Source organism: Gavia stellata, chromosome 2, assembly GCF_030936135.1.
Source record: "Gavia stellata isolate bGavSte3 chromosome 2, bGavSte3.hap2, whole genome shotgun sequence".
Taxonomy (NCBI): Eukaryota; Metazoa; Chordata; class Aves; order Gaviiformes; family Gaviidae; genus Gavia; species Gavia stellata.
Genome location: NC_082595.1, coordinates 98968529 through 98982134, shown reverse-complemented (window position 1 = coordinate 98982134; position 13606 = coordinate 98968529). Strand labels below are relative to the sequence as shown.

At 38.6% G+C, this 13606-nt stretch overlaps 1 protein-coding gene across 1 annotated transcript; it reads right to left on the bottom strand.

The window, feature by feature from the left end:
• Positions 1 to 12482: 12482 nt before the first annotated feature.
• LRATD1 (LRAT domain containing 1) lies at positions 12483 to 13337 on the bottom strand. Its single transcript, XM_009816078.2, has one exon. The coding sequence runs from the start codon at positions 13335 to 13337 to the stop codon at positions 12483 to 12485; it is 855 nt and encodes a 284-aa protein (XP_009814380.2).
• Between the last annotated feature and the right edge of the window lie 269 nt (positions 13338 to 13606).

The following is a 13606-nucleotide window of genomic DNA, read 5'->3' as shown; positions in this document are numbered from 1 at the left end:
ACAAATGAGGAAATTAATTCAACGTTGCCACTAATAGAAACTGGCAGTTTCAAACCCTGAAAGATGGGCTTCTTATAACACTTCTCAATAACAAGTCCCCAGCTAGTGAACTGATTTTAGACCATAAGAATGGAATTACTTGAATAACCATGTCCAGTCCTCAAAAAAGCAAGTCTTTCTGCTATAGATAAATAGATTTCACAGAACGTTTACTCCATTTGCCACCATACCCTCACGAGCCACAAACTGTGTTCCAATAATCCACGTCACAGGAATAAAGCAGAGGAGATTGTGGGCATTGCACGAATTCTGTTAAATAAAACTTTGCAGATGATGTTACAAAGTGGACTACACTATATGCTACAGAAGAGCAAACTCCCTCCTCTGCTTGCAAAAGACTAAACATGAATCTAGTTAATGGAGAAGTCCTTGAACATATGTACAAAATAGAACAATTAAGCACTTGAGAAATTACAGTGCTATTAGGGTATCAAACTTGAGTCTTCTGCCTACCTTTAGCTCTGTCTTAACTTCAGCTTTCGTCAGCCTACATTAACTTAACATCAGGGCCTCAACTTTAGAATTTATTTTGAGATTTCTCAGAGCTCTGTTACAATCTCTTGCACAACTTTCAACTCTTTTTTTTCCATTGTTTTGAATAAAAGCTAAGCTGAGCTGTTCGTCTTAAAATGTTAACTAAATCACAAATTGTTACATTCACGTCTTAAACTTCATTCTCCTGAAATGCAGTCTACTGTCTTGCTGCTGTACTGACCATCGCTAACACTAACTAAATGAGTTTTGATGAAGACAAGTGAATATATCTCTGGCTGAAAGACATCCTGTCATCCATAGAAATACAGAGCAGAATAAGTGATAAAGCCTTTACTAGTATGGTTACCCAACTAATATCCTAGAGGATATATTACTGTATAAGGATTCATAATTTAATAGTGCTTATTTTTCTCACTAACACAAGGCATCCTTTTAAATGTAATCTATATTAGTTATCCATGTCTTTTCTGCCTGTCTGCAGGTATGCTACCTAGAACCATGGTAAGCCTCATGCCAACAAACAGCTGAGAATTTTCAGCAAATACAGAATGTATCTATTCTTTTTTTAACAGGATCTGCTATAACTATCATAAAACATGAAATCATAAATATGTGCTGATAATTTATTTTTGTTCAGACAAACTTGAAGATGTCATTAACAATATTTAGAACTGAGTGGTATGGAAAGCAGCTTTACATTAGAACACCTCTCACACTATTTCCCCTCATAAAAGTTAAAATCAGTTGCAGATCTCCTAAAATGAGCCATCAGATTAACATTTTCTAAGGTATCAGTGGTGGGTTCTCACACTGGAAATCTATTCCTCTGGCAAGCCACCAGAATTTAAATTTGCCAGGTTGTAGTGTAGTGTAAGGTTTACTTGTTCAATCAAGCATTCAATTAAGTAACATGTCAGTATGTTGGTCCTTTGTGAGACAAATAAAAGGCAGCTAAAGTGCATTGAGCCATCTGAATGGATAGTTGTGTAATTAATATTTGTTTTTAATTTATTGTAAGATGTCTGGATGTTTTGGCAATCAGTTCCTGGGAAATCCTTAAAATAATTGACTGAGTTCTGTAAAGTTACTAAAGGGCAGCAGGTTTTCCTCTGTGTGTGATTAGAATTGGGCAAATGATTCAGGAGGCCTTTTCAAAATCATTTTTTTAACCTTTTTTGATTAATACATTGTTTACAGTTATGACATAGTTTCTGTGTAATTGCTTATTTGTTAAATATTAGGGTTTATCAATTATTTACAGTCTAAGACTGTCATTGTTTTGGGATCACACAGCATTTGCCAACTCAGTAAACCAAGCTTTATTAGTCTGAGGTTTGACAAAGCAGTGGAGCTCTTCTTGGGATAGAAAGCATGTAATTTCAGGACATTTTTTTCCCAGTTAATCTCATTTCTGTAGCTACTCCAGCAGTAGCTCAATCCTAGTTGTGTAAGCACTAAACAGGGAGAAAGAAAGGCATTTGAAATGTGTGATTTTATCACATGTGTGTTGAGAGAGGATGAGTTGTCCTCTGAAAGCAAGGCTCTTTTTCTACTGCTAGATGAGTAACTTAGACTATACATACAACTTTTAGGTGAAAAAATTAGAGGGTGGGGGAATCAGAGCCTTTCGGTCTGTTTTTGTCCCACTTAACTACAGTATGTAAATTAAGAGCATTGCTACTCTACGCAACTCCTATAGCCAATGGAGATACAGGTATTTTCAGAGAATGGTGTAGCTTGGACATCCCATTCCTACTAACTAAGTACTGAAAAAGCCTAAGTCTATATCGATAATTGAAATCAGATGAATCAGATCTTTATGTAACAAAACGCTGCATTTCACCAGGGTCTCAGAGTAAATGTGATGCTTCTTAGCTAACCAAAAGAGATAAGAAGCTGGGCAGATTGGCTTTATTGCACATTTTATACTTACATTCCCTGAAGACACTGACATCATGGGAATTGCAAGGACATTTCATTGGCGACCATTTGTCAGGCTCATATGATACTACAGGCCCTAGTGGGAGGACCATTTTGTGCTCCACTGTGCCACCTCCAATACACTATTTTGTATGTCTAGTGAGTCCTAGAATTTGGGTTTTTTAATCTCCATTCCCTGTTGCATTTTGTCATTCAGTTATGCATTCCCCCCACTCATACATTGGCTGAAGGATCATTCCCATTCCTATCACCCTGGTTTATTTTTCCTCTGACTAAAGTTGCATTGATTTTTCTACTGCCTTCTTCCTGGCTAACAGTTAATGATCACACTCAATGTACAGATAAAAGAGGTGCCAGCATCCTTGTAGTGGTTAGCTGTGATTACACAGAGCCATTGTCACACATAAATACTCACAAACAAAAGTAATAACAGAGAACCCACAAGCATTCATGTACATAGAAACATTTATTTCAATGATAATGGAAACCTCACCAAGAACAGGTAGATTAGCTCATAAATCAGATTTAAGAAATAGCTTTTCAACCTCTATACCTTGCATTCAAGACATAGTGGGTTCATTTTTAAGATAAACTGCTTAGCAGCTACCTTTTTTACATGTAATACACCAGTGCTAACCAGTATGTTTAAAAATCCTGATATATTTAATGTTTAGTAGGATATGATATTGAATTCTATGTTTTGTAAGATTTACATTACAGCTATGAAAGCTTTTTAAAATATGTGAGTAATATTTTCCAAGCTCCACTTAAGCTGTCTTCAATGTTCAGTTTCTGACTAGGGTCTGCTTGGGGGCTTCATTTTCAGATGGCAGAAGATTGACATTGTTTGGAAAAAAAAACCAGTTTGGGAGATCTTCAGTGAAGTACTGGGAAGATGAGGCACTACAAATGACTAGCTGTATTTGCAAAACACTGACCATTATGAACAAAACTAGTACAAAACTAAGTGTTTCACGATTTTGAGCTATTCCATCTGAAACTAGTTCTTATAAGATTTGGAATGGTTAAAGAATATGACTTGAGTTTTCCTGCCAATGTGACAACTCTATTAAACTCCAAATGGTACATTTTCCTTTTCCTTAGCATTCTTTGTTTCAGTAAAGCACACCTGAATTTTGAAAAAAGGTCTATGGATCTTGCAATCTGAGCTGCTCCCTAAATACCAATACAAACCTTATTCCTGTTTCAAGGAAATAAGAAATATATGACAGGCCATAGCTGAACATGAAACAAATTCTTCTTCTGACATTTTATGTTCCTGCTTTATTTCCATTCATATTTTTTTGGACATTATTCTTAGGAAAGTCATTAAAACCTCAAAGGTATGTATGAGATTAAGGATTTCAGGAGAATGAAATTGAAGATAGGTTTTCAGTACTGATATCACTTGCAGTATGCAAACATTTGACATTCCTATTGCTTTTGGGGTACATTATCAGCAGTGAACTCAACTTTGGGTTCCTATGGATTAAGAAGAGTTGCTAGCATGCTGTGAAATGGAAAAGCAAAAGATTATCCTCTTTATTGAGCATATGTATGCAACCTTCTAGCACGCCAAAATTTAAAGGGTATCATTTCTATAATTGGTGCTCCTAGCACAGTGAAAGTTTTATCTGAATGTTTCTGAGTTTATCTGTATACAAAGAATAAATATAAAAGAACAGCCCAAGATTTCCGCTGAGCATGATGTTTTTTAGAACCTTTTTCTTCTGCCAATCTTGAAAGAGAGATAAAGAAGTAGGAGACTCTTTTACAGTCCTTAGCTAGAGCTAATGGGACCCAGGCAATATTACTGCCAGGATGAATCTGCATGTTAACTGACCCTTTGTGTAGGGGTCTAGCACTTGACACTCTTTTATATTGCCATAATTAAAATGAGTCGATGGGTCAATTAAAGTGAACTTTTCAATATTAATGACCTTTGATTACACCTAACGGAAGAATCAATGGTATAAAGTCAGCACAGGCTGAAATAGTAATCCAGAAAGCCTGTCAGGTAGGCAGATGTACCATGTAACGAGGTTTGAATTTAAAGCTAAAGTAGGGCTGTGTCATATTAGCACATAAACAGAGTTGTATCATGTAGTTCTATGATAAACATTAACAGGTCCTTGCATTCACCTAAGGTACCTCTGTTCAATGAAGTTGTAGCTTAACACACAATCTAAGTTTTTTAAAAGTAACTGTTGCTGATGCTCAGTCAGATGTTTTAATTACCAGCAATGTTATGGTGGTCCATGATTTGATATACTGGATCTATTTTCATCAGCAATAAACTTATTTATTTGTTTCAATAAAATTGTTTTACTAAAACTTTAGCAGGATAGGTGAGTGAATTCTTTTTCTTCCACAGCCTCTGGAAATGACAATATTCTCTGGGCAAGGATTCACTTCTGACAGTCTCTGTAACAATGATTTCTAGTTATGGGCTTGTTCATGGAAAAGGGCCTTATATCACCCACAGGTGGTTTGATGAGGAGGAAGATTTTTGGATAGGTAAAAAGATCCATAATGTGGTAAAAACTTCATGGGTGAGGACATGGAATAACTGGACTATTTTAGTTCTTGAAATGAAATTTCATCTGCCAAGCACTCAGAAGTCTAACTCTCAGCAATCCAGCCCACATGGAGCACTCACAGGTCTTGACAGAGCTGATTTGCACCCTGTATCCATTAGCTAGGATTTCTAAAAGCAGTCAATATTAGCCTAACTGTGACCCAAATAACTTTGGTGAAAGTTTAGCAGTGAGTTCAATGGGGAAAGAGTCAAGTCAATAGTAAGTACTTTTCAAAGTTCCACCATTTAGCTTTTGAAGTAAATGTATCAGTTGAAAGAAAGATAAGATGAGAAAAGTCAAGAAATATCAATGCCAGCCGCCTCTTTACTTAGGAACAACTATACAACAATAGTTGAGCATGTCTGAAAAACAGAACACAGCTAATTTCAGTGTTATGCTTCCAAAATATTACAGTAAGGGGAAAAACATTCAAATTATGAAAAAACCTTTGTGGCACTATCCATTAAAATATGCCAAAGAGAAAGATGGATGGATACTTCACTGCAGCATTCTTTTATTTATAAATGCACAAGTCAGTAGCAGCATAGTTCATTCTAAAAGGGTACTTCATTATTGCAAAAGGTAGTGCTCCTTGATATTTTTCCTCCAGTAAGTAGCAATATGTCAAACCCCACATATTTAACTCACTTCTCTTGATGTCAGAAGACCATGGCATACCCTAAAGAACAAACATTTGAATAATGTTAAAATCCTATCAGTGAAGTCTTGGGTATCCATCTGTTGCACAGATAGTACACATACTGAAATGACTGTCATTCATTACCAATGTTAACAAAATAGTCAAGACTTCTTGTGTGTGCGTATGCATAATATATACACACACAATATGCATATATATATTATATACAAATATACCTATTAGTTATATATCAATATGCATATAAATTTCTGCTTAAATATTTACAAACAATTAGTATATTTTTCAGGCTCAGTTTCTATATTGCTTTCAGCTGACTGAAAGGGCATATGGAAACAATAGGAACATATGCAAAAAAAGATCTGTTTTAAGACCAGATTGTGATATGTTTACTCATGTTGAATAACATGCAAGGAATATTCCTTCTGTGGCGTAAAGCACTCTGCCGTGAAGAACTGTCACAATGCAGCACTTTTTGTATTTACTTACACTGTTAGATATTTGCCGTTTATTTACCTGCAGCAGTGATAGTGTTGTGTCAGAACTAAATCTGGGGTTTAGTTGCTTAATTTATTTGAAATTCTACCACATGATAATTTTCTTGAATCAGGGCTATTCTTTTATTTACACAAACTGGGAACAAACTCTTACCTCTGCTATATAGGAATTACCAAGAAAGATTATTAAGGTCTCCCATTTATAGCATTATGCTGCTTAGTTTATGAGTTTAAAAATACAACTTTTCAAAGTAGATTGCCAATGCCACTCTATATCCAAACAGTGTTTAAACTGTGGAAAATTATTTGCTACTTAAGGCTGATGAGAGACTGCATATTTTACTCACCCTATTTTGCCTAGGCAGTAGCATGGATCTCCAAAGTGTGAATGGTTTTATGTATGAGGGGTGCATGGTTACTCACCCTCATGCACCTTGGAGAAGAGAAAGAAAGAATAGAATTTCAAGCTTAGCTCTGAACATCTTCCTTGAACAGCCTGAAGCTTAACTGCAAACTCTCCCACCTTTTTCTCTTGTACACACATTGATCCCAAATTCCACCTGAGTTCCTATGAAAATAACTGGAGATACTGGCACTTCAGAGGCTTAAGCCCATAAACTAAACTCCAATTTTCTATTTGCGCCCAACACAGCCACACAAGAGTGTTTAAAAAGCATTAACCGACTTTACCATGGAAAATGCCAGTTTGCATAGATGATTACTATATGTACAAGTAAGAATATGCAATTAAGGCCCTTCTGGTAGACATCACACACATGAGCCTTCAGTTGAATGCTACAGGAGGTTGATGCTGAGATCTTGATCCTGGCTAGTCCTACTTCTTGATTTTAGCCCAAAGTCAATGCCACATGAAGGGGATAGATCTTTTATTTTAAACATCCTGATTCTGCAAACACTTGAAGAGGCAAGCAGTTTTACATACATGGATCATCTGCAGAATCAGAAATGCCCCAAAGCCCCCCCCCCCCCCAAAATATAAAAAAAAAGGAGAAAAAGTGTGACCGCATAAAAGCATAATCTCAATCTGAATGGCCTCTGCTAATGGAAGTTCTGATTCCTCTAGACACATCCACCTGAATATATTTGCGCTTGATGCAAAATGCTTAGGATTAAGAAATGAAAGTGCATATTACTAGCTGCTCAATCATAAATCCTGTAAAACAAATTCTAGTTTATTTCTCAAAGGTAAATATGGTTAAAATAACAATTTCAATGGCATGGTGGAATTTCAATATACAAAAAAATAGAACTTCACAGGGGATTTGTATTATTTGGACAAGATAATACTATTTTGCAAAAGAGATAATGCAGAGTGCCACAGCACTGGTAGTTTGTATCTGTATAGATTATATCTATATAATCTGGAGTAAATTGACTGATACATCAAGTAACCGAAGATTCTTAGTTCATTGCCTTTTTCCAACCTAACATCTACACTGCCCTCTTTTTGATTTACAAGCAGTTCAGTAAAGCATCTTATTCCAGTATTCATTAATTTTCTTTACAATACAACTGTAAAAAAATCTGACGGATTAAACTAACACTGTGTCAGAGGATCCATGAGAGTAGGGCAGTTTTACATGTCAAATTTGAACTCAAAGTACAGAGAAGTTAAGTATTTCATAATAATAAAGTAAGCAAATAAATTCCAGACTTGCCATTGAAACATTGACACTCATGAACTAACAGCAGCACTTGATCACACTCTCGTCATATATTATTGTCCTTTAGACCCTAACTCTGCAGTGAAACTGCCCTCAGCATGGTAGCCCAATCACACCTCCTTACATATTTCTGGATTAATTCTTTGGGACTGGGACTTTCATCTTTCTCCTGGGTTATAAAGCAGAAAACACACTGTTTGCACATCATAAGCAGCCACACATACAACTTTTTAGTCACAGCCAAGTACAATTATGGACAGAACATTGTTAGCTACTCTAGTAGAAATCTTTCACAGAAAATAACTAAATTGTAAAACTAGCAGTAGCTATCTCAGCCCACTACTTCCTCCGCAGCTGCAGACAGAGGGTTGGGAACCAGCCAGGCTGAGGTACCTGATCCCACAAGATGCTGCGTGTCTCGAGTGAGATCCAGCATTCTCTCAACTCCAGCCAACGTTGTTTGGAGTTACAGATGTTCAACACATCACATAAACAGGTCTATAAACTCTGACAGATTTTTGCACATCACTTACCTGAATATGAAAGACACTAAAATGAAATGAGGCAGGATAATTAAGACTGTGCACACTCCAGCACAGACCAAAGGCCATTTATTGTCACACCCTGAAGGCTGTATCTTGTTACACCCTGCTTTTAATCTGAAATCCACATATGGATCAATAGCATATTGCCCTAAAAAATACGCTATGAGGGTTTTGTGGTTTTTTTTCATTTTATACAACCATAATGACTTGAGAGGGGAAAAAAATTCTACCAAATGAAAACAAAGTAACCTGGAAACATAAGATGAAGATGGGGACAAAATTTGACAGTGACAAAATGTTTTGCTACCCATATTTAGAGTCCTCTACCTATATGCACAGTCAATAACCAGTAAACATTTTGGTCATGACAGTAAAACATTTCACAAAGGCTTTCTATGTTTCAAGAGGACATGAATTGAATTTTTAATAAAATGTTAGCTTCAAAGCAATTAAAAAGATTGCATTTTGAAAAGACAAAGAAAATCATACCCAAGCAAAAGAGATTCTATAGAACTGCTACCCAAATAGCTAATAAAAAGCTTGAAATGTGACACAAAAGAAAGATGTGCAAAGTATCCTAACATTGCAGTCATATTACAAGTCAGTACTTCAAGAGCAATGAATGAGATATAAATATTTACCCTAGGTAGCTAGATTGAAGAATGTAAACAGATTCCACAGATATAATATAATTTGTCAATATCTTTACTGCTGGAAATGGAAATGTTAACTCAGGCAGGTCACTGATCCTGAAAGATGAGTATAATCAATTACATTTTTTACCTGTCAGTCATTCACATCATTGCCTTCCTCACAGCTGACTGCTCCCCTGCCTTCCACTTCTTGTTTCAAGGCACTGAACAACTTTTTATATCCACTTTTCACTCAGTGTTTTTCACCGTTTCCCTACTGCCATCTCAGATTAACACTGCTTGTTTCAGAACTAGTCTGTTTTCTTCCCTTATTTTCACAGTATTACCTGTTTCCACTGTCTCCCATCTCAGAAAGGTGGCCCTTCTGGTCTCTGAAATGCCATCTTAAATCTCACTTCCTCTCAAGGTCCACAAATTTTAACCACCTCCTAAAAATAAAATCTGATCCAAAGCTTACTGAAGTCAGTGAAAGCCTTTCCATTACCTTCAACGGACTATGAATCAGGACCAGAATGCTGTCAGTAACTCTGCACTGAAATCTAGTGAAAGAAAAAAACAAAAGCATCTGTATGGGTATCTTTATTGTTAGTAATAGACTGCTACTTGAACATGGCCATGGCAATACTAGGATATCCTAGGTTAATACCACCTGTGAATATTTCCGATACATTTTCTCCAGTCCTTATGCAAAGGATTAAGGCCTTAATTTTGTTGTTACCTTTATCTGTACAAATTTGGAGCTATGCCAAAGACTTGTGACAGAGCTTGAATAAATAAGCATAGACTAGTTCCTATCACTTCCTTTATTTACTACAAAATACCATTCTACATCTAGCTAGGTAAAACAATAAGAATTGATCTGTTTATGAACCGGTTTAGTAAATCATTGCAAAAAACCCCGGAGTTAAAATGGCTGTTTAGATAGATTGATGGAGTATTTGAAAAGCACAGTGAAAAGTTTAAAGCCAGCATGTTTTAAATTCTCACTAGTAAGGACGTGCAATGCTGTTCTTGCAAGGATCCTCTCTCTAATCCTATATTAGTCACCTAAGAGCAATTTGAAGAGAAAGCATTTCAGAAATCAAAAATAACAATGTGACTCTACTTCATTCTTCCTGTCTTCATAAACATTCTGTTATTTATTCCCTTTTCATGTTTTCTCTCTGCATCTTCTAACCTCAGTTCTCCAAGGCATATTTTTTATAAGGGGAAATTAAAATAAACTACTTTTGCCCAGCCTTCCTTTTCCTACCACTTAAGTTTTAATTTTTTGTAAGTGCCTTGGGTGTAAAGCCAGTGCCTTTCTGCAATCCCACACTGCTCCCACAAAGTGATACAGGGAAATCAGTTCTAACAGACAATATGGGAGATCTAGTGCAGTATAATAATTAAGATACACAAATGCTATGTAGAGGACTCTGTTCACTTTATGGAAAAAAGCTATCATTATCAGACAGCAACTACTGCCAATATGAAGCTAAAATATTGCACATTTATTAAAAGGTATGTTGTGATTTGAGGCTATTTCAGCAGTAATTTGACAGTAATGACAATTCACTTTTTTCACATCTTTACCCTATATTGTATTAACCGAGGTACTTTAGGGGAGGGGATAAAAGTAACACTGCCTATTACCACACAACTTTGCCAATGGTATCAGCAAACACAAAGCCAGTTAGATGACCTTCACTGAAGGGGTGCAGTTTTGGGATTTTTTTGGTTTTTTTTTTTTTTTTAAAGAAAGACATTTATGCTCACACTTTTATTATTATGAAGTACACTCCACCCTCACAGCTTCAGCTATGGGAGGCAAACACTTTGTAGAAATGAAATTACTGTTGCAACAAGGTTGCTTATGACATTGTTTAATACAAAAAGGAGCCAGGACACAGTACATTGATAGGGGGTGGAGTGTATTGTATATACAGAAGAGGGGTATTACTTCTGTTCTGCCATCTGACATTGATGTGGGAAGAGGGGACAAAACAAATGCATTTTCTTTCCAGTACTGAAACATGCAAAGACAAAATGCTTATTACAAGTTGTATGCAGCTCAGAATAATAATTAAAAAAAAGAATAGACAGGTCTAGAAATGCCCCAGTATACTTCATTTGTTTAGAATTTTTTTTTAATATATATTTAATACTCCAATCCTAAACTTCAAAACTTAGAATTAAGCAATGAGTGAATAGGATCTGAAATACAGACAAGGCATTGCTTACATCACATTAAAAGGCATCTTTCAAATGCAGCTGTGGATTTCTAAACTAGACTAAAGAGGATTTTTAGTTGCTTGGAATTTGAAATGCAAGATGAACTTGGCCACATTACATCTATTTTCTTTAAGTGGAATTGTAAATATGCAATAAATTGCCGTTTCAAAAAGGCAACATGCAGAATTCAAACCTATTTGTTTCTTGCAGGATTCTGTTGACCTGTGCATGAAGATGTATTGAAGCAGTGGTGCAGTGAGAATCACTACAGTGATACAAATCCACAGCTCAAGCATGAGATCCTAGAGGCTAGATCTCTGAGGAGCAACACTTAGTATACTGTTCTCAAAAATACACGACTTCCTTTAACCAATTAATTTAATTTCAGGAAAACAGCTGCTCACCAACTTTTTTTCCAAAAGAAAAAAAGGCAGGGAGGGTGGGAGGAGGAAAGAGGTGGAAAGAGCTTGTGAATTATGACGACATTTAGCAGAGAGCTGCACAAAGAAAGCAAAGATGACAAATATTTTAAATGATAGATTTCAACCAGAAATGTGAAAGCATTTTCCCCTGTTAATATCTTGCCAGAGTTGGCTGGGACAAAATTTGGGTTGCAGCTACAGGCTGAAGCAACAGTGTTAAAAACAAAACAAACAGGCATTTACCCCCCCCAACCCCTCCTTCCCCTCCCAGTTAGCAAAGTATGACTGCTGCTTTTGGTTGGCTGCAAGGCAAACGTTAGCTAGAAACTCATTTAGCTAGATCCTCATCCACGGCCCCAGATGTTTAAAACTTATCATGGATTAAAGCCATGAAATAAAAATTAAAAAAATTTCAATTTGAAATTTTATTGGCGTGTTGCTAGAATGGTCAACATCGATGGACAGGAGAGACTTTGTCCACATACTCTGAGAACAGCCTTCCTGCACCTCCCCCCTCTTTTGGTCCTCTCTCTTGCTCTTTCAGCATTAATGCTATCAAAAGCCAAACAAAATACTGGCTATGGGTGTAAAGAATGCTGGTTTTTCTGAATGTTGCCATGGATCCTGCTTCCAGTCGCGTCCCACGGAAAGAGGGTGCAGCCTCCTGTCTCTGTGGCAAGCTGGTCTCCCCGGGCAGGGCAGAAGGAAGATAACCGTGTACCCCTGCTACCCCCTATTCTTTCCCATCCACTATAGCCAGGTCTTTGATCACCCTCAGTTTGCCACTGGCATCGATCCTGCGCTTCTCGCGTATTAGATCCTCCAGGCTGTGGAACCTCACCGTGTGCACCTTGTTCTCCGCCAAGTGGATCTTGAGATAGTATTGCTGCTGGTGCTGGGTGCCGGCAGCAGCCTGCAGCTCCCCCCCGGCTTTGAACTCCCTTTTCCCGAAGCGGCACCAGGCGGCGAAGCTCTCGGAGTTAGTCCAGCAGATCTCGTCGCTTTTTAAGCCCAGGTGCCCGCAGGCGTTTTGCACCACCAGCTCAGCCACCAGCGGGCGAAAGCGATACCAGCTATTCACCACCCGGCCCACGTTGCCCGCGGCCGCCTCGTACAAGCTGTCCTGCCGGATCTGCCCCTGGTGCAGGTGGATAATCTGCCCGCTGCCCACGTACACTGCCCAGTGCGGCGGCGGGTGCTCCGACGGCCCCAGGTAGAGCAGCTCCAGCAGGTCCCCCGGCTTGCAGAGGGCAGGCAGGGCTGACACCGAGTAGACGCTGAGGTCCCCAGCCTGGGGGCCGCTGCTGACCTTGGAGAAGATGCATTCCTGGCCGCGGAAAGCGGAGAACTGGGTCTCGTTCAGCACCAGCTGGTGGTGGAGGTGGTGGGTGGGCGTCTCCTGGCCAGGGCTGCCGGAGCCCTTCACGCTGTACTTGTCTGGCTGGCCTCGCTCGTCCAGGTCCTCCTCCTCATCCGAAAAGAAGTAAGCCACCCCGACGCGCAGCTCGTCTTTCTCGATCCCCGAGGGGTCCCCGGTCGGCAGCTCGCTGTAATTCAGGTGGGTGATGCGATCCAGTTGATTTCCCATCAATGACAGGGCAAGGCGAGGGCAGGAATCGCCGGATCTGAAGGAAGGGTGGGGTGGGCAGGAAGAGAGAGAACGAGAGAAGAGAAGGCGAGTGCAAACAGAGGGAAGGAAAGAAAGAAAGCAAGAAAAAAAATCAAGGCACGTACAAAAGATTTCAGCGATTCCGCCCTAAGCCCCCATCCCTCCCCCACTCCCTCCCTCCCCTCCGTGCAAGGGAGAAACTCCTAGTGCGGATCCTTCCTCCTGCCCTCGGGGTGCGGGGCAGGGCA